The 20,763-nt window shown below is 45.7% G+C and overlaps 2 protein-coding genes across 4 annotated transcripts in view; one reads left to right on the top strand and one right to left on the bottom strand.

Moving 5' to 3' along the window:
* Positions 1-1,021: 1,021 nt before the first annotated feature.
* On the top strand, positions 1,022-6,324 carry LOC144585110 (uncharacterized). Its single transcript, XM_078382620.1, has 4 exons — positions 1,022-1,138; positions 1,857-2,384; positions 3,175-3,354; positions 4,192-6,324. Exons 2-4 carry the CDS (start codon positions 2,318-2,320, stop codon positions 5,622-5,624), a joined length of 1,680 nt encoding a protein of 559 aa, XP_078238746.1. The 5' UTR covers positions 1,022-1,138; positions 1,857-2,317; the 3' UTR covers positions 5,625-6,324.
* Positions 6,325-17,944: 11,620 nt separating this feature from the next.
* The window catches only part of KCNT1 (potassium sodium-activated channel subfamily T member 1), a 78,443-nt gene continuing 75,624 nt past the window's right edge, over positions 17,945-20,763 (bottom strand). For all 3 annotated transcript variants that reach the window (XM_078382621.1, XM_020809192.3, XM_020809195.3), the window contains 2 exons: positions 19,387-19,471; positions 17,945-18,102 (listed from right to left, as the gene is read on the bottom strand). In XM_078382621.1, the coding sequence (XP_078238747.1) occupies positions 17,982-18,102; positions 19,387-19,471 (206 nt within the window). In that variant the 3' untranslated portion in view covers positions 17,945-17,981. The remainder of the gene's footprint in view (positions 18,103-19,386; positions 19,472-20,763) is intronic.

The following is a 20,763-nucleotide window of genomic DNA, read 5'->3' as shown; positions in this document are numbered from 1 at the left end:
TGCACAATGGTGGAAGGAGGGGTTTCACTTATTTTTGGGGTAGGGCTTACATTACGATCATCCTGAAAAATCATACTAGGGCTTATTTTCAGGTTAGGGCTTATTTTCGGGGAAACAGGGTAGCAGGAGTCTCACTTTTCTGAATGCTGTGGTTTATTTCGCCAAAACTGGCACTACGTACCCATACGCAGTAGAAGGGGAGAGGGTACCGAATGATTTTTTAAAAAAAATTCTTTAAAGGGACCCAAACCTCCAAAATGGCCGGACAAGGACAGAAGTACGGTCAGTGGACGTGGAATGTTGGTTGGGTGCAGGTTGGCTGAAATGGATCCAACCGAGAAAAGGTAAGGCTGGTGGTTGGAATAGAACGGATCCCAGCAGCCCTCTGTTTTGGAGCTGATGGGAACCGTAGTCCAAAGTGTCTGAAGAACGCCAACTTACTTAAAGACTTTGCATGGATCAATTCCTTATAATTCCCCACCACTACAAATGCACACCCCCAGTTTCGTTTTCCCTCCCCACTTGGTCTTTTCTCCTCGCTTTTTACGACTTCTTTTGTAAATTCTACATATATATTTAAAAGACATTTTTCTCTCTGAATGTGAAGAGTCACACACTTCTGCCTCCTTAAGAAGTTCCTAGAAATCTGCAGAAACTACTTCGCCCTTTGGGTTCGCCCCGGCGTTTCATCAGCGACAGAAATGGGGCAATCTCAAAGTAGCGACACAAAAGGAGAAGGAAGGGGAGGGAGAAGGAAAGAAGAAGAAAATGAAAAAAGTGTTCCTTTGAAAGAGGAAATTTGGCTTTCATGGATCTCTGTGCAGTTTCCTATAGGTTATCAATAACTTTTATCCCAAAATGCTTATCATTTCAGAGCTGGCAGGGACCTTCCAAACTTTTGTCAATTCCAGTCCCAGTGGGGAATCGAACATCCAACCTCTGGCTCTGTTGCCAGATATTTAAACCTATCCTGGCCATACAGGGGAGGTGGGTTTGCTCTCCCAAGCGGGTTAAAATAACACCCCCCACTTTCATGTTGTAGCTTTCCTTCGACTCCTGTGGATTTGGGTGTTGATACAGCCTTCCGGATCGCAGTGCGTCCTTGAAAAAGAATATTTCTGCTCCTCCATTCCAGACGGTGAGTCTCCCCCCCCCACCCCAAGACTTATTACCATCTTCGTTGTGGCTTCTGTAATCTCGGGCTTCAGTGATTCTGATTTCACTCCCTGACTGGCATCTCTAAGGCTTGCAAAAAGTGTATCTCAAACCCCAGAGATCTGCTTGTCAGCCTGAATGGTGGGTAAAAATCTGCACCAAGCAAGGATGTCGAAAAGCTTCCTCTGCCTCGAGGAGCAAAATGAGCTGTGGCTAATTGTAATTAACGAGGAGGGGCTCAGCACACATCTCTATCATCTACCTGATCACAAGCTGTATTGCACAACTACAGCATGACCCAGTGTCATGATGATTAGCTGCAGCAAATTACACCTAACATACAGAAAGACCAATAGGATTCTGGCCATTATAAAGACAACTCATTGACAAATTTTGAGGGCCCTTGGGAATATTCAACTATCTAGATCGCTGGTTCCCAACGTTGGGTCCCCAGATGTTCTTGGACTGCAACTCCCAGAAGCCTTCTCCATTAGCAGGGCTGGCCAGGATTTCTGGGAGTTGTAGTCCAAGAACATCTGGGGATCGAAGGCGGGGAACCACTGGCCTAGATGGTTTTGCATGCAATTCTCATCAAACTCAATGGCAAGGGGTTACAGAAACGGTAAATCAAAACTTCCGGACAGCCCAAGGATTTCCTGAGCAAATAGGTGATGCATTCATATTCCTCTTTCACATTCTAGGTTTTCCGGAAGGGTTGACGTCCATTCTTTTTGTGGTTACCAATCTCGGAGCGATCAACGCCACCGTTTTCAACAGCCCAAATTTGGCGTCGGTCACCAGCCTCGCTCTAGCCAACAGCGGCATCACCAGAATCGAACCCGGAGCTTTTCGCGTCTTCCAAAGCCTCACCAAACTCAGCTTGTATCAGAATGGGTTGACTGACATTTCAGGCTCTTGGCTTTCGAACCCGGGCCGTTTAGAAAACCTTACCGTGGCTCGGAACCTCATCTCCAAAATCGGACCGAAAACTTTTTCCGACTTCTCCAACTTGACGACCCTCAACCTGGCCAACAATCGGATCCGTCAGATTGATCGCGGGAGTTTTAAGGGCTTGTCCGAGCTAAGGTGGCTTGACTTGTCTAGCAATAACTTAACGACTTTAACCAGAAGCGTGTTCAATGGATCGCTGATCCCGCCTGTAATGAAGCTGGGTAGCAATCCGTGGAATTGTTCCTGCGAACTTCAGGATTTGGGGTTTTTTCTTCGAGGTATATTGGCCAGAGGGTTGAATGCCAGTTTCAATTTGAAGATTTTGCCCTGGGTGATCTGCATGTCCAAGCCCCATCATTCCGCCCCAACTGTGCCCATTGTGGATGCTGGAAGTTGTAGTCCAATATATTTAGAGCTCAGAAAACTATACTTAGAGTAGGAAAGATTGTGACGGAACTCGTTACACCCCCCAAAAGTAATTTGTTGCCATTAACGTTACCCCTACAAAGCTATCTTATCCGTTAATGATTGTGATCTTTTTTCCCCTGGTAGATGGGCAATATTTTAGGATTCATAAGATATTAGCTGAGAAAACGGCCACTCAGAAAGCTCTCGAAAGGAAACATAGATGTCACTAGAAACCTTTAGTATCACATCAAACAATTCAATTCCCACATTTTATATCCCTTGGTAAGGTAAATTCCTTGTGTCCGTATTCCCAAAAAATTAGGAAAGCTTGTATGAGGGAATCCGGTTACTTGTGTTAATTTTGAGCTCCAATCATATCTGGAAAGGACCGATTTGTGGAAGTCTAGCGGAAGGTTCAAAGACAAACACCGACAATTTCAATCAGTCATTTTTCAACTTCTTCTGTAGATCAGTGGTTCCGAAACCTTGGGTAAGCCAGGGGTTCTTGAACTACAATTCCCAGAAATCCTGGCCAGCACAGCTGGTGGTGAAGGCTTCTGGGAGTTGCAGGACAAGACATATGATCTTTCGGAAATGTAAGGTCTGCAACGTTCACCATGCTTCCTTCTTCAGCGAATGCGTATTTGCATGTTTTCTCAGAGCTGATCAACTCATCGCTGCTGGATGATGCTAATTCTGTGGTCTGCCACAGTCCGCCGAGCTTGCAGGGAGCTCACGTCTGGAACATCTCGGATTTCAACTGCCCTCCAGACTTCCTTTCGTCATCTTTAGAGAACAGCTTCTACTATGTTGGGTTGCCGTCTCTGCTGGCGTCGCTAGGTACGTATCTTCCAGTCCATCATTTCTGGGTTTGCTCTCAAATCTCTGAACACATTCCATCAGAATACGGGTGGGATAAAAATTGCTCGTAGTGGAATAGCGCTAGATTGCACCACTGCTTGACCGGTATGTGACCTGCTTGGCCATCCAAAAAGTGTATTGGATGCAACCCAGCGGCTTCTGGGGGCTCTGGTAAATCTGCTAGTCTGAGTTTAATGAAGCTGTCCATGGTGCTGAATGCATTCTGGGACAGGAGTCCGGTAAAGTTCGGACTGGCAATATCAGTGTCACTTAACTGTGAGTGATATTTGGCCCGACGTAACGAAACCCCTTTCATTTTCATTGAATGCTTTTAGGTCAAATAATGATAGAGATATTGTCAAGGAAACACTGCTTTCTTTAAATGAAAACTTCAGTAACATTTTATGTTAATTCTACACTGCAAATGATCCTTTTCTCATCACTTCCCATAATTTATTACTACTGAGACTCACTTGTGATATTTTCTATTTCTCCCCCACGTGGGCTCACCCCCTCCTCACTTTATCCACCCAACAGCCCTGTGGGGTAGGTTAGGCTAAGGTACGATAATGTGACCAAGTTCATTCAGGGGGCTTCATGACTGAGTTAGAATTTGAACCCAGGTCTCCGGTGGCTTGGTTCAATCTTGCAAGAACGGCATCAAACTGTCTCTTCAGTATTTCTACAGTTCAAACATTCCCCGAGGAATGTTTTCGGATTTGAACATTTGCCCTTGTATTTTCTGTTTCTCGAGGAACTTGTATGTCTTTTTGTGGCAACATTGCTTCATTATTCCTTCATTCTTTCCTTTGGCAGTGTTTATTTCCTTCCTTGCGTTACTCTGTTGGATCGCGATGGTGAAACGTGAGAAGAAACAAGTTCAACCCTGCAAAGACGAGGCCGATTCAACCAGGAATGTAAAACCTAACAGCCAGGTAGATCCCACGGCTGAGGGTCAACAGATCAAAGGCACAACCAGAACCTCAGAAATGGACACAGCATCCAAAACGAGAATGCTAAAAGTCCGTGCGAAATCTGCCTCGGCCATTCTGCTGCGAACGGAGTTTCACCCGTCAAAATGGCGGCCCGCCAGTCCGGTGGAGACAACGTGGGAACGTCTGATGGCACCCTATGTGTCTCTGGACGACAAAATGGATGACGGGAGAAACGAGGACTTGAATACCTTTATGGAACTGTGGAACTTCCAGAATTTGGAAAAGGGCCACGAAAAGATGTCTCGGGGACACAACGAAGCGTGTTCGCTCTCCATGGAAGGACGCGTGGAAATATCTAGGGTGGGAGTTCAGGCCCCCCTGGAGAAAAATGGGACTTCAGAAGCACCAGAGAAGGTCAACACCAACGACCGCAGTGGTGTTGAGAATCCCGAGCCGTTCTTGTATTTAACGGTGGCCATGGCACCTCGGCAACAAATTGAGACAGAGCCCCGGAAGGACATGATTACAGAAGCAGATAAAAATCAAGTGGTCTCTTTGAAGAGAGCTTTGACGTGGCCTTATGCAAGAATCCAGAGGACAGACGTGTTGAGCATGACAGAGCCTTTTATGGCACCGTCCTCCAAGCCATCTTTCCACCTTGATGCAACGGGGGAGGCCAGGGAACCAGGAAGCAGTGAGGAGTGGCTGCGCGTGGGTCCCAAGAGAAAGGATCCGCTACCTGGTGACTGGAAACATGAGTTCAATGGTGAGGTCAAGTTACCTGAAGGTAAAGAGCCTCTGCGTCAGAAAGGATCGAAGGGGGCTGTTGAGGAGGCCCTAGACGTTGGAAAATCAGAGTTCGAGGAAGAGCAGCTAAGACCGCATGGCCATGCATGTCTAGGAGCTCATGATCCACCAGATCAAGGTGGAGCTGAAATAAACATGGAGACCAACCCAACCAGGCCTCCAGAAGTAATGCTTCAGAAAGAATCCAGTGTGGCAGCTGTGGCTAGACATGTTCACACCTCAACATCTGGCATCAAACCAACCAGATGCCCAATGAGTGTCGGGGCTAAACAGCTGCCTAAACCAGTCTCTTCTCAGTCCAGAGCCCACCGCGAGGTTCCTGCATCTCTACGTTCATCCGCGGACACTTCAGCCGTAGGTTCTTCCTATAGCGACGATGTCTTACTGGAAAATGATGACTATAACTACATGAACTTATTGCATGAAGTGGTGGAGAATCGGGGCAGGTGGACCAGGGAGCGATGGAAGCAGACGCACCGAAACCGCGCTCTAAGCAAATCCAAGTAGAGCGATTTGATTCCCACCCGAGTGATTCATACTGTATAGTTATGTCTTTAGTCTAAGATAAATATTGCTTTTTTAGAAAAAAAGATTAATGAAAGATGTCCCACTGGCGTTGGTTACAAGAAGGCTTTCGATTCCAAATTTCTCGGGGATGGCGAGTCCCTTCCGGGTTTTGGCTCAAACTTTAAAGAAGTTCTCCAAAGCGGTGAACCTAAGTTTGGGGGAAATAGGGTTCAGCACGTTGGACAGCTTTTTTTAAAGTTTGTGAAACAAGATTCATCAGCCTCCATGGGTTGGTAAGGGAAGTGCGTCTCCTGTGGATTTCAGACGTAAGGCAGGGTTCCTCACAATACCACATTCTAGAACCTCTTGGGCATATTCTGAAGACATGTTATGAACATGAGACGCCCAGGGCTGAGCGCCCTTCGCACACCTTCCTTGATATTTCTGGTCTACTGGGGGAGTCCTTCTCTAAACATGTATCCTTCTGAATCCTTCACCTTCAGAATAGACCGTGAGGTTTGGGCAGCCTTGATGGAGAACGGTCTGCTCCAAGGTAGTAAAAGCAAAAGCAAAGCGTGCTGCTTATATATAGTACTTGAGATATAACTATTGATTCCACCAATAGTTACAAGAATTTGTTTGTAATAATAACTCTGGCTCATTTTTCCCCCTTCCCCAGATAATAGACCAACAACATGTGCACCCAGGGAAAAACACTGCTTATCTGTTTGATATTCATGTCTAAAGAGTATATTTCACAGTCTGAGCTGTACCTCTTGGCTTGCTTTTCTAATTGAAAGCCTGTTGAAAGTGTGATTCTGTTTTCCAAAAAAACCTGCTAGAAGAAGACCTTTTTGTGCTTAATGAAAACAGCACAAGTGATGAAATGTTTACCACTCTTGTTTTCATTTTTGGGTCAGAGGTGTGTGTGCACAATCATGCATAAGGGACTCTGAATCCCCCCCCCCCAATCTTTTGCTTATCCTACATGGAAACAGTGGAATGTTAAAAGAATGCCAGATGATAAGGGATAGAGGAATCTGTTTTAATGAACACTGTAACTCCTTTTCTTCTTTAATCTACTTCCTGTAAATGATCTTCCAAATGTTGTAATGTGTATTATCCTAGTCGCTGATTTATCGACAGAACAGATCAATCAGTCTTTGATAACAGGCAGTAAATCCATGTTCTGTTTATTCCAATTCTTGTGCCAATAAAATCCTTTTGGCTCAACGGCGCTTACTCCTGAGGAGATCTCTGTGGCACCAAGACATTAATAAAATAGACAGCTGGGTTCAGATTTGGCTGTGCTTCGGAGCTGACTCATTCACACCAATGTGATGCGTTAATTGTAGCCAAAGCTGAGTTTTGATTTGAAATTTGAATTCAGCGGGGTGACTAAAAGCGCATTCTGCGCTACGTAGACCTACCCATTTGATACCTTTATGAACTGCCATGGCTGAATCACAACGCCCACTGAGATTTGTCGTTAGTCGTACTTTTTATCCTCTGCTGTAATCCTCTAATCCCACAAGGCCATCAAGTCCAACCCCCTGCTCAATGCAGGAATACAATCAAAGCATATCTGCCAGGTAAATATCTAAGTTTTCCTTAAATGCCCCCAGTGTTGGAGCACTCACCAACTCCCGAGGTAAGTGGTTCCACTGTCATACTGCTCTAACAGTTAGGAAGCTTTTCCTGATATTCAACCGAAATCTGGCTTCCTTTAACTTGAGCCCATTGTTGTGTGTCCTGCACTCTGGGATGATCGAGAACAGATTTTGCCCCTCCTCTGTCGGACAGCCTTTCAAATATTTGGAAAGTGCTATCCTATCACCCCTCGGATAACAGGTTATCTTGTTTTATTTTGTTTCTCTGGATTTTGCCTGCACAGACTAACATGGCTACCTTTTCTAAAACCACATCGACAATCCAAGTAGCGCCCTTGATAAGTATGTAGATGGGTGGATGGTGTGATTCTACATGCACACGGCTAAAGTGATATACAGATATTTTTCTTGGACAGATGCTTATTTCAAACTTTCACGTCGTCAAGCACAGGGTGGTCCATCTTTAGGGTTGCTTGGTACGAAGTTTTTGGAGTTCCTTTGGCGGACCTTACAATTTAGCCTTGGAATATCGAACAACAGGAGGTTGTTGTTCATCCGGAATCCCCGATCTGGTTTGGAATTTTATCCTGATGTCCAGCGGGAGATCCAGATTGACGGATGCCACACCTTGGGTGGGTTGCTTCGCGACAGCGCGCCGTAACCAGAGCTGTCATTAATGAGCCGTTTTGGCACCCGGGACAAGCGGTGTCTTCTCCCACCTGCTCTGCGGTGAGGCATGAGCACAAACTCCCCAATGGGAAGGAGAATGTAGGGTCCCCCGAAAGAAAGAATAAATTTGATGCTTTCTAAAAATGGGAAGTGAAAAGAGCTGGAAGCCTTCACTTCCTATTTTTCTAATATGCGCCAGTAGATGTGCCTCGGCTACTTCTGCCTAGGCGTTGGTGGTCATCGTCTGCATTCAGAGCTCTTCGTACAGATGGTGGCAGACAAGATTTTGATGCTGCTGCTTCGTTGGCCTTTTGAGTCATCCTGGTGTCTCCGCATTTTCTCTCTCTCTCTCTGCATTTGTGCCCCAAGGTACTGTACTCCAAAGGAGACGCGTTTCCTTCTCTGTTTTTATTGAACAGGTATGTCAACGTTGGTCGTTTTGCTGCTGATTTTCCTGGGCCCTGCCCTGCCTTGCCCTCTAAGGTGCCATTCATGCTCTACCTCTGTGGCCAAATGTGAACATATCTCTTCCCTCACAGAAAGTGAGTGTTTTGTCTCTGCGTATGATTGTGAAAAAAGGAGAAAAGAACAGGAAATAAAAGAAATATTCCACATTTTTTTCTACATGTGGACATTGAGCTTGGTTGCATACATTAATGCATATCTGCATTGATGGGTAGATATTTAAGAATGCACACAATCTTGCTCTGTTCCTTTACCTTGTACCGTAGGTCGGCAGCTGGCAACCCTAGAGCTGAATGTAATCTTGCCAGAATTCATTCAGCCTTTGGCCTTAGAAGCCCTATTCAGATCATCATCATCCCCTCTACATAGCTCCCTCCACATACCCAAGCTAACCTTGGTTTCAGAAGCTAAGCAGGATTGGAACTGGTTGACAGGGAATAAAAGATGCTATGACAAGATGTTGACATGCTTTGTATGCTGTAGGGGGTGGTTCTATCTTTGTCATCTGCAGACAAGGCTAGGAAAGGATCCATCTTAAAATCCTGTAGAGTTGCTGCCAGCCAGTGTCAAGAATATTGAGCTTCATGGGTCAACCGTTGGCCTTAGCATAAACAGCTACTTATATGCCTGTGTTACTTTCAGTGGAGGGAAAGAGCTGAAGAGAAGCTGGTGATTCCAGTTTTTTGGGGGGGACACGGAATCAACCTCAAGATTTTTGGTCTGAACTTTACAGCAAGTATCTGGAACCCAGAAATGTTTTTACAGTAGAATTTAGCACCCATAATAGTTTATTAAAGTTCAGATTAAGACTTGGGTGGGGATCACACAATCAGTCCCACAATTTTAGCCTGAACTTTACAGGAGCTGTCCAAGGTTCTGAACTTAAATTGAGAATGTGTTTCAGCACCTTGGACTGCTAATGTAAAGTTCAGACAAAGACTTGGGATTGCTCTAATGTTCTTACATATTTGGAATCACATCAGTCACCAAGCTTGTTTTTGTTGTTGTTCTTGCTCTGGCTTGATTTTTATTGGTTTCAACCCCACACACTGCTAATTAGGTACCTTGCAACAGATTTCCCCTGTGGGGATGTGGTCCATGACATTAGAAAGGTTGTCCACCCCTAATTCAAAGTAATCTTTTATAAGCTCCCATATTTTCTTACATTTTCTAATTGTCTCCTTCTCTCCCCGTTTGTCCTTATACAGTCTTAACAGGTTTGTCCAAGAACACAGAGAAGATTATTCTGCATCGTGGAAATCTTAGCATGTTACCCTCCCTGTCCTTCACTAGATTTCCCAAACTCCATTTCTTGTCAATCACTGAATGCCTGGTTACATCCCTAACCAACCACACCTTTTTCACAGTCCATGTCAACATCTTAAAGGTTTTGGATCTCAGCGGTAATCACTTAATTAGCTGCATGATTGAGCCAAAGGCTTTCTCAGGCCTGCTGTTTCTTCGGGAGCTGACCCTAACCAACAACAGCTTGGACGTCCTGAGAAAGTCGTGGTTCTCTGAGATGCCTCAACTCCAGAAGCTCTCCCTCGGGATGAACAGAATTACTTATCTTCCTCCCAGGATGTTTGAAAATTTGACAAAACTGGACGAGCTGGTATTATCTTCCAATCTAATCCGGTATCTCCCCATGGACACTTTTTACGGGATCCCCTCGTTGACCAAGTTGGACTTATCCAACAACAGAATCTTCTTTATCAACCATGAGGTCTTCCAACCTCTGCAAGCTCTCCAGCACCTCCTCTTGTTTCAGAACCGGTTGACCGTCCTGCCCATCCTGCCAGGTTCCGTCACCTTCTTGTTTCTTCATGAAAACCCCTGGGAGTGCACTTGTCAATTGGTGGTCTCCATGGAGTCCTTGATGGCTAAAATTCAGACTCCGGACGTTGTCACTTGCAACAACCCTCCTAACCTTGTAGGACACAAAGTATTGAGCACTAGGCCAGACGGATGTATCTTTCCATCTTCATCCCCACCTTCATCATTACCCTTGCCTTCATCTTCATCATCAAATATATTGAACCTCAGCTTGCTTTATGGATTTCTAGGTAAGAACCTGCAAGGTTTTCGGAACTGAAGGTGGACAATGGTGGCCATTCAGATGTTTTGGACTACGACTCCCATAATCCCTCTACCTAGGCTATGGCGATGAGGGCTAATGGGGGTTCAAGGTCACAGTTGGCCACACCCTCCCTAGAAATCGGGTAACATACTATAGTGAAGTGAGTCATACTCCATGTCTTGCTTGTAGGCTCTCCATTGGGGTATCTGGTTGAGCATTGTGGGAAGACAATGGTACAGGAAATGGCCACCAGGCTACACCGGTTGCAAGAGTAGAGAAATATTGTCCTTACATTTCTAAAATGATGTTGGGTCCCCATCACCCCTGGGTATAACCACTGGCTATGCATCTGGAGAGTCAATTGTCCTCTAACCCCAGTGGTTTCCAACCTTGACTCCCCAGATGTTCATAGGTTACAACTCCCAGATATCCTGGCCAGCACAGCTAGTGGTGAAGGCTTCTGGGAGTTGTAGTCCAAGAACATCTGGGGACCCAAGGTGGGGAACCATTGCTCTCCCTGAAAAGTGTTGTTTTTCTCTGCTTCTTGGAGGGAAAGGTGGGATGAAAACGTTATGAAGACAATAGCTTAAGAAAGACAGTGACTCTACCCCTGTATCTACAGCAGGACTTCTCTTTGGATCAATAGCATGCTTGCTTTGCTGCTACCGCGGCTTCCCAAAATATTGTCACTGCATGCACACTGGAAAGCAGACCGACAACAAGAAGACTTTCGCAAGGCGGTGGAGTGGATCCTTCCAAAGAGAAGACAACATCTCAAATGTAGAACCGCAGATTCTTTGCAGCTTTCCCGTTGTGAAGAATATGGCCATGGACGCCTTTTGTGGACACATCTGTGGAACCTCCAGAACTTGTTGCACACAGCAGAGGAAGTCCACAGATCTCCAGAAGCCTTTGGTGGCCGTGTTGTCCATGGATACCACAGGGAAACCTGTCATGAGTCTACATACGGAAGGACGGGAGACGGGATGCCCGAACATAGATCATTCGTGCCGTCAGACTCACGATGAGAGGATTGCCAGAGTCAACGAAGCCCCTCGATGTCGTAGAAACGGAGGTAGCCCCGCAGAACAACGTTCCTTCAATTTAGAGGATGCATTATGGGAGCCACCCATCCAGATGGCCACTTTGGACCATAAGGAGAAGACAGAATGTGGTGAGTTGGGACGAATAAGGAAAGATCCGCGTCTATTGAGTTGTCCCACATCTTCCCCAACAGGGTTTCTTGATCTGAGTTGGGCGCTCGGCCAAAGAGCTAGAGGTCGAGAGATCGATTCCTGAACAAGGCTGGAAGAAGACCAGCCTGGGTAGCCTTGGGCAAGCAGCCCAGATGTTCTTGACCCACAACTCCCAGAAATCCTGGTGAGCACAGCTAGTGGCAACGGCTTCTGGGAGTTGTAGTCCTAGGACACCTGGGGACCCACCGTTTTATGTCTGGAGTCATACAAATAATGACTTCTTGGTCATGTTCCCACCCCCTCAACGTTGTCAAAAATTTGGCTCATGTACTAGTAGACTCCTGTGCTTTAGTGAAACATACTTGTGAACAAAAGCATGTGCTTCCCATTGGGAAGCAATAACTGAACGCTGCCACTCCCAAATTTTTACGCCGTTCTTTGCTTTCTTTATGAATAAAATTTAGTCCATAGGTAGGTCTCTCCTATAGTGTCCCAGAACTTGTACCACATCACGAATGCAAGCAGTTTTCTGAGCAGAATAACCCCTGTATGCAAGATCTTCAACTCTATTTGAGAATGTTAACCACAACTGTAGCTGGCTGGATAGCTCAGTGGGTAGTGAAGCCAGAGGTTGGGAGTTCGATTCCCCAGTTGGACCTCCTGGGAGTAGAACCAGCCTGGGTGGCCTTGGGCAAGCTGCACAGAGAACAGAATGGGGAAACCACTTCTGGAAAACCATGAAAACAGTTGCCATAAGTCAGAATTGACGGCACATGATTATTATTTTTATCATCTGTGATGGAGTTGTAGAGTGTGCGCTTTCTGGGACCTCTTGTTTACTTTTTTTCCCTTCTAGTTTTGGGGAAGTGCGTCGACACCCAGTTGGGCGAATGGATCTCGCACTCTGAGGTTCAACTTGACGAAGCCCAATCCCCTCGATCTTTGGTCCGTCCTAACGGAACTGCCGTGAAGCCAGAGAGAGATCAAAACTGGACCGGCGAAGCCGCTTCCAAGAGAAACAAGCACTGCAGAAGCGGATTTCATCTCCGTACGTCCCGCCGACGGTCAGCTAGGAAGAGGAACATGTCATATCAGAGACACAGTCGTTCCTCCCAGACCAGCCTCATGTCCCCTAGACTCATCAAAGCTTCTGATGTGAGACAGCGGCAAGAAGGTGTTGTGGACAGAAGGCATCCTAACCAGAGAACCAGAAACGGACAGTCTTCTTCCAACACTGATATTTGCCCCAACGCCTGTCCAATATCAGCGAGTAAAGTCAACAGAAAGCAAAGAAGGAAACCATCGCAGGTCCACAGACCCTTTTCAACCTTGACCTCTTCTTCTTCCAGTGTGTCAAGCCAGACAGAAGAGAATAACCTCCCCTATCCAGTGGAACCCTATATTGAAAAGCGGACCATCGCTCCCCTTTATGGGAGAAAGGAGGAGTCTGGTCCATCCGTTGATGATACCTGTCCAGTAGGGAAAATGCACCTCAAATCTTGGAAAGCCAGGAAGGCTCCAGAAGGGTCAGATGTGGTCCTGGAAAGGGACTCATCCACCACAGAGGACGCAGGGACATGTGCAAGGGGTGGCTGTTCAAAATCCGACCCACATTCAGTACCTCAAAAGGTGTCCAGTCAACGGATCGCAACCCCTAAGAAAACCAGAAGATTCCTTGATGGTGTCGCTCCGCAGTCTTTCAGGGGTACACCCCAACTTACAGGTAACATCTCATCTGTGTTAATTTTTTTTCAAAAGGTGCTGGTGGGTCACCACTTGGGGATGAATTGGGGGCTGAGAAAGGATATAGGGCAGCTTTAATCTCCACTTCTCTGCTGATGATGTCAGGTAAAACCCAGCGCCTTGTCTTGGAAGCAACTCATTACAAATAACAAATCACTCGTAATTTCATTCCCATCGACAACAACTAAGGGATAGCTAAGTTATGTCACAACTATAACTTAACAAAGTTTAGTGTCACTCCTTTTGGACGGTAACTTGAAGTAGGATTCCACACCTGGTTTGCTTCTCTAGCAGAAAGGGAGATGTTCCTCACTTGTTTGGGGTTATCAAAATATCTCACTTTGTAAACATAAGAATTTGCTTGAAGGCAGTGGTTCCCAGCTGTGTGTCCCCCAGAGGTTTCTGGACTGCAACTCCCAGAAGCCTTTGCCAGCACGGCTAGCGGCGAAGGTTTCTGGAAGTTGTAGAGTTCAAGAATGCTTGGGACCCCAAAGTTGGCAGCCATTTCCTTAAGACATTCTGTCTTTTTCAGAGAAGTCTATCATGACTAGTGAATGTCTCCCCTAAATTCTCAGATAGGGATATTTTATAGACTTACTCTGAGTTATCAATGATTTAGTCTGGGACCTTTTGCGCTTGGAGTAGAAGGCGAGATCTACCACTAAGGTACGGTCTTCCTGTTGTTATCAGCATTTTTAGTTTTTATCTTTTGTTACCTCTTACCATCACACCACCTTGGATGTGCATGTCTTATCTGATTTTGGAAGTCCGAGGAGGTTCAGTTACATTAGTACTTGGTGGGGGGGGGAAGCCCACCAGAGAAGACCAAGGTTCTCCAGATAGAGAGGATGATGCCTAAAGCCCTGGAGAACCATCGCTGAAGGTTACAGCTGACTATACTCGGCGAGAAGGGCCAAGAGTATGATCACGCAAAAGGCAGCTGCATGTGTAGCTCCGGAATTGAGTTGTGCCTCAATTGTATGGCTTTGGACAAGGTGCAGAGACTTAGAGCGGCACCAGAAGAAGGAAATCGTAAACCACTTCAGAGTCCTCTTCCTATTGACTCGCTTTGTACCTTTGACCTTGCAGATCATGACCCAGCCCTTGCTTTGCCTAGCCCGGATCGTAACGCCGAGCCGTTGCTATGGGGGGAACCCTTGCCTTCGAGAGGATCGCCATCCCTTCCTCCTCGCTTTGCAGTCCCCCATCCTGAGCAGAGGGACGTCGATCGGGAATCCACCGAAGAGCATCTTCCGTCCCTTGCGTTGCCGTTGGGCTCCCCAGCAACGGAGAAGACCGTTAGGATGCTATTGATCCTTAAAAAACAACATGGAGGAAAGGACAGTGTAGAGGCTCAAGGAATGAAAATGGTGCTTGATCCCTCCAGGGTAGGCACCCACAATCCTCAAAGTAGAAATATCAGAAGGTTGGGTGAAGAACAGACGTGTGTAGAAGGATCTCTAGAAATGTCTTCCCTTGGCGTTGTCGGCCAGGGCTTTGTGGATGACAACAAAGACACAGTAAGTTTACACTCTAGTGCCATGATATCAGATTCCTGCTGCGAATTCTCTGGAGGCCTTCATTTTAAGATGGACGCAAATATGTCAGTGCTAGAGAGGACCCATAGCCAAGCTCCTTGTTCGGACGGTCAACGAGACGTTTATGAAGAGATTGACACTACTGTTACGTCGCACTGCACTTTGGTCCAGAAAATGTGCCAGATTGACTTTCCCCTGGCAGCTGAAGAGGAGAAAGCGAGCAAGTAGGAGGAGCATAACAAGGAAGATGTTTTACACATAGAACTCTGTCTGAAAATATTGGACAAGAGGTCCATCTTGTCCACCAGATGTCAACACAACCCAGTCTTTGGTCTGTGCTCCAGTCTAAATAAAATGTTTCTCAAAGTCAAAAAGGTGCAAACTCTTCCCTTGACGGACTCCTGTTTTTTTTTTAAAAAAATCAGAATTTGCAAATATTTTTTTCCAAAGAGTAAGCGATGTGTAATCAATTCTTCTTCCCAATAAATAATTTACATTATAATTGCTGTGTAGTGGTGGATAATGTTATTGCTTTGCAGTAAAAAAATATAATCACTTCTAGTTTCTGTTCTAGTCACAGGGAGAATGAATGTCCTCATTACTATGGTGTGTTTTCTGCCACAGGCTATTTTAATTTTTTAAAATATATATATATTGACCACTAGAGGGCGCAAAGGGACACTTCTTTAGTTTTAAGATTTTTTTTAACTAAATTTATTTTTTTTCAGTTAACAAAACTTGTTATAGCAGAAAATGTGACTGCATAATTTAAAATTAAATATGCGAATTAGTATCTTTGTCCGTATGACTCCCTTTTCAGCCCCAGTAGCTCATTGGTTAGCTATCTGGCCGATGAGCAAGAGGTTGGGAGTTTGATTCCCCCACTGGGCAAGCTGCTCAGTCCCAGGGCGCCCCCTAGAGGAAAGGAATGGTAAACCTGAACACTCAATATTTGGAAAACCCTGAAATGGAACTTCACCCATGGTGATATAGACGTCAGAAATATTTTTTTAAAACTGGAAGAGAGGGGGATTTTCAAGGTATCGGCGTGAATATATTCATAAGAATATTTCCTTTAGCCAGAACACAGCACCCTCTAAATTTTAGGAAACTTCTTGTAACACATTTCTAGTCCAGAAAAACACCCTATGATATTGCACTTTAAAATTTAAAACTTCGGAAAGAATTTTGAATAAGGATTTTTTTTTATTGCCGTTAATTTCAATTTTTATTCAACTGAATTAAAAAGAAAGAAACCATTTCTACAATCCAGAGGCAGGGATCTGTTAGAATCAAAATTTTCCATTTTTGACCGAGGACTATAAATTGAAGTAAGGCTTTTCTTATATATACTTCACATTTGTCAATCTATTTTCAGGACGTACTGAAAGGATATATGCTGTAAACGGATTAAATTGCTTATATCAGTAAAAGAACATCCGCATGAGCTAAGATACTATCTCCCCCCCCCCAGTTGCCCCTTGACAAAACGTGCTGTACATAAATATTCTTCCTTTGAGGAAGATCCGTGGGCAGGACTTTTACAAAAATAAAAGATTTATTTTACATATTTCGTCAGGTTGAAGGACATAGAAAAATCGGAACAGGAGATTGCAGTAGTCCATCAGCCGTTGCGAAATTGCTGATGTCTGTTGATGCTTTGATTAAGATGCACACTTCACGCCGTAGAAACAACTTACGTAAAATGATTAAGGTGGGAGCGTTGGACAAACATGGTTTTTGATAAACAGGAAAGGAACGGCCCCAGATTTAAGCTACGCCATGTTTTAGATGCTGTTCCGTTAAGTTGATGAGGTGGGCGGAAGGGGAGGGCTGCATGAATCTGACATTTGATTGTCGTGTTGGTCCCATAGGATGAGAAATGAGGCAAAAGGATTGTGTCCATCTTAAGATGGTAGGGATGAATATGCCATGCAATGGTGTTTCTCCCCCTCCTGACATTTTGCAATCTTGAGAGCAAAATCTTGACCAGGGGCCACAGCGACTAAAATCAATGGGAAAAGTTGGAAGTGCCCACAATAAAGATGGGCACCAATGACTTTTTAGCTTCACTGTGGGCGTTGAGTTCCCACAACATCTGGACAACTAGTTTCCCCACCCATTCTTGACACCTCGGTGATATAAACCTATCAACTTTTGGTTGACCAACCCTAGTTGAGCAGAAGATGTCTTGAGTCTCCGACGCTTGTTGACAGTCAACTCCTGCAGCAGCTATGAAAACATTTAAGCCTTATTTGTTGCTTCTTCTAAATCAGTGGTTCCCAACCTTGGGTCCCCAGCTGTTCTTGGACTACAACTCCCAGCAGCCTTCACCACGAGCTGTGCTGGTCTGGATTTCTGGGCGTTGTTGCCCAAGAGCATCTGGGGACCCAAGATCCGGAACCACGGTTCTAGATAGCCTTAGAAAGGAGACGACGGCGTCTCAAACTCTCTCACTGCCCCGTCCATATCAAGTTGGATCGAGTGGTGATTCGGAGAGCTAACAAAACGCGAATCATCATCACAACGGTGGTCATTTCCAATCTTCTTCTTGTGCTGCTTTATTGAACACTTCAGTTCTCTTTCCGGATGGAATGAATGAGATTTTTCCATGTGGCACGGTCTCGTGCGGGTACTACCTGCACTTTAGGATAACGAAGATCTTTTTTCACTAGCGACGGTACAAATTTCGCCCCGCTCACCGAGCCCTTCGGAACGAAAACGAAGCACAACAAAACTCAGCTAGAAGGATGAAAACCAAGACCTGTCTCAAACCATCCAGTCTTCAAGCTGCTCCAAGTTTTCCTTTAATTTCAAGTTCCGCCAAGCTTCGCTTGGAAACCTTTTCAAGGAGACGCGGAAGTGAGCAGAGCATGTGGCTTTTCTCCACGCCCCAAAAGGGACTTCAAGTCAAGACCCCAACGGAAGGGTGGCCTTTGGGCAACCCCTGTGTGCTCCACCCTCCCCTGCCGTTTGGTCACTAATTCGGTTAAAGTTCCATGCATGAACGAGAAGGGTGGTAGGCCTGGGCGTTCCATGCAGAAGGGAGCAGGTGCTCAGAGCTGCGTCTCGTCTCTCGTCTCTGGGCTACAAGGGTCCAGTTTGTTACCGGAGCTGCTCTTTCGACTGTGTGTCTCATTTTCCACGTGAGCCAAAGGGTCGGGCCGTATCAAATACCTAACAGAAATGAAGACATCTAGTTAATGAGGGAGGTAATGCTTAATTGGGATGGATAAATCAAGTTCGATTCCCCATTGGGCTTCCTGGGAGAACAGCCAGCCTGGGTGGCCTTGGGCCAGCTGCACCGTCCCCTGAGCAAAGAAGGGAATGGGGAACCAATTCTGAGTCTTCTCTTTCTGGAAAACCCTGAAAATAAGGCAGAACTGACTCGATGGCATATTATTGTTATTGGTTAGTGTGTAGCTCAGGTACAGCCTTTGCCCCCGGTGCTCAGTCTAACAAAAAAACACTGAAATTCTTGCGAACATTGGAAAAACCAGAAAGGCAGTAAGTGGTGCCTTGCTAGATGATGATAATCCGTTCCACTGAAATCGCTGTTTAGCGAAACCATCATCTAGCGAAAAAGCATTTTCCCATTGGAATGCAGTGAAACCTGTTTAATGCGTTCCAATGGGGAAGAATCGCCGTTGTCTAGTGAAGATCAGCCATAGGAAAGCCGCTTTGCAAACTGCCAATCAGCTGTTTAAATCGCTGTCTTGCGAAGCTTAGGTCCCGAAAACACCTGTTTTGTGCGCATGGAGGGAGCTGTCAAAATCATCGTCAAGCGAAAATCGGTTTGTGAAGCAGGGACCAAACCTTGTCCAGCGAAATACCCCCATAGGAATCACTGTTTTGCGAATTGCTATAGCGATCGCAAAAAGCCAATGTCTAGCGAAAAAACTGTCATGCGGGGTAACTGTCTAGCGAGGCACCACTGTATGCCCTAATGCAGTGCTTTCCCAACCTTAGGTCCCCAGACGTCCTTGGACTACAAGTCCCAGAAATCCTGGCCAGCACAGCTCATCATGAAGGCTTCTGGGAATTGAAGTCCAAGAACATCTGGGGACCTAAGGTTGGGAACCACTGGCTTAGTGGATAGATGGCTGGACTTGGGAAACATGGATTGAAATCCCTGCGATGGATGTTCATGGTGGGGTATTTGTGGCAATCATACCTTGATTATCTCACATACTGTACCTTGAAAACCCTATTATGGATTCCATATGTCGTTATGATAGCGCATAACGACAAACTAGCTCAACTACTTTGTCTTCCGCCGCTTCCCACTTGGAAAAATCGTTAGCCTGTTGGGTGCTCTTGACCCAAACAGATCCTCCATTGAAGTTAACCTTTCCTCCTACCTCCGTGCTGGATCCGACCTTCTTTTCCTCCTCCACCCCCTGTCCCTTCACAAATAAGCTGAAGTGGCTGAGAAATTGTCCCTATTAGGGTCATACATACACAATGTCATTGAGTTCCAGGCGTGTGTCCGGAGGAGGGTTAATGAGGACGTAGGACAGCGTGTTTTGGTGGTCGTTCATCTCATCTGCAAAACAACACAGGGGTGAGTTGGAGTAGAATTTTGGGGGCCCATCAATACCCTTCTGTGAAATTCTCATCCCAAGCAAATCCTATTACTGCCTCCCCAGCCAAGAATTCCGTTCGATAATCCTGGTTCTAGATAGTGCATGCAGGAATCATCCCACATCATCCCACTCAAGTGTGGCTTTAGAGAGTGTCTTCCCCAAGCAGGGAAGTTCAAGAATGCATCCATAAATCTGAGAAATTTCACCAGTGGTTCCCAACCTTGTGTCCCCAGATGGTCTTAGACCAAAACTCCCAGAAGATTTCACCACCAGCTTTGCTGGCCAGGATTTATGGGAGTTGTAGTCCAAGAACATCTGGGGACCTAAGGTTGGGAGCCGTTGAATGAACAGATTTCTGGGTGGAGCAGCTCTCCACCATTGCACAACCCACAGAAATTAAGGGTAACAGAAGGAGGAGCAGCAAACTTCCAAAGGTTACGCTGTTTGTGCAACAGGATTTCAGCCTTTCTCTCTCTGTGTGTGTTTGTGTGTGTAGAGGAATCCCCTCTCCACCTTGATCTGTTGAGTAGATTCCCGTCTGAATGCCCGGAGCAGATAGAGAGGTCAACACTTTTTGAGACCTCCAGTCAGTGAGGGGTTCACCCCACTGGCAACTCCACAATTGAGAGAGGTTCTCTTAGTAATGTCAGCAGCAGCCTTGAAATCAGATGCTACCTCCCGGGACCGGTAGGAAGTCTTCAAAAGCTGAACTGAGCTGTCTGTGACCAATGTCATCTTCTCTTTTCAGCTCATCCACACGCTCACTAGGATTCTAGCTGGAGCTTGGCATAGTTACTTTTTTGGGTTCCAGCCCAAATCTTCCAGCCTATCTGCATCTTCTGAACACTCAGGGACATATGCAAATGAGGATGATGGTGAGGAGCATGACTGTTGATGATAATGCAGTGTTGTTGTTTTAAAATGTTGGCTGCTGAAAATCTAAACATGCACCACCCGAACCCTTTCATGCTTATATTGAGGACTAGAAACTTGATTTGCTTCCTTTTAAAAAATGGTGAAATTGAACTGAGATTCTCAAAGATGACTTTATCTGCACCAGATGTTTCATTACATATAACTAGAGCCCAAGTCTTGATCATGAACATGCCTTTTACATAGTCGAACTGGAAATCATGTGGAATCACTTGCGTTCTGCTGGGTTTGCCGTGCATCTTGAAAATCGCCTATGTTAAGCATCATCATGAGCATGAGAACACCAGGAGGGCCAGCTCAGCCAATGTAGCGTGATGAG

The sequence above is a fragment of the Pogona vitticeps genome, chromosome ZW-PAR (assembly GCF_051106095.1).
Source record: "Pogona vitticeps strain Pit_001003342236 chromosome ZW-PAR, PviZW2.1, whole genome shotgun sequence".
NCBI classification, from domain to species: Eukaryota; Metazoa; Chordata; class Lepidosauria; order Squamata; family Agamidae; genus Pogona; species Pogona vitticeps.
The sequence above is the reverse complement of the archived record's forward strand: the minus strand, read 5'-3'. Positions and strand labels throughout refer to the sequence as shown.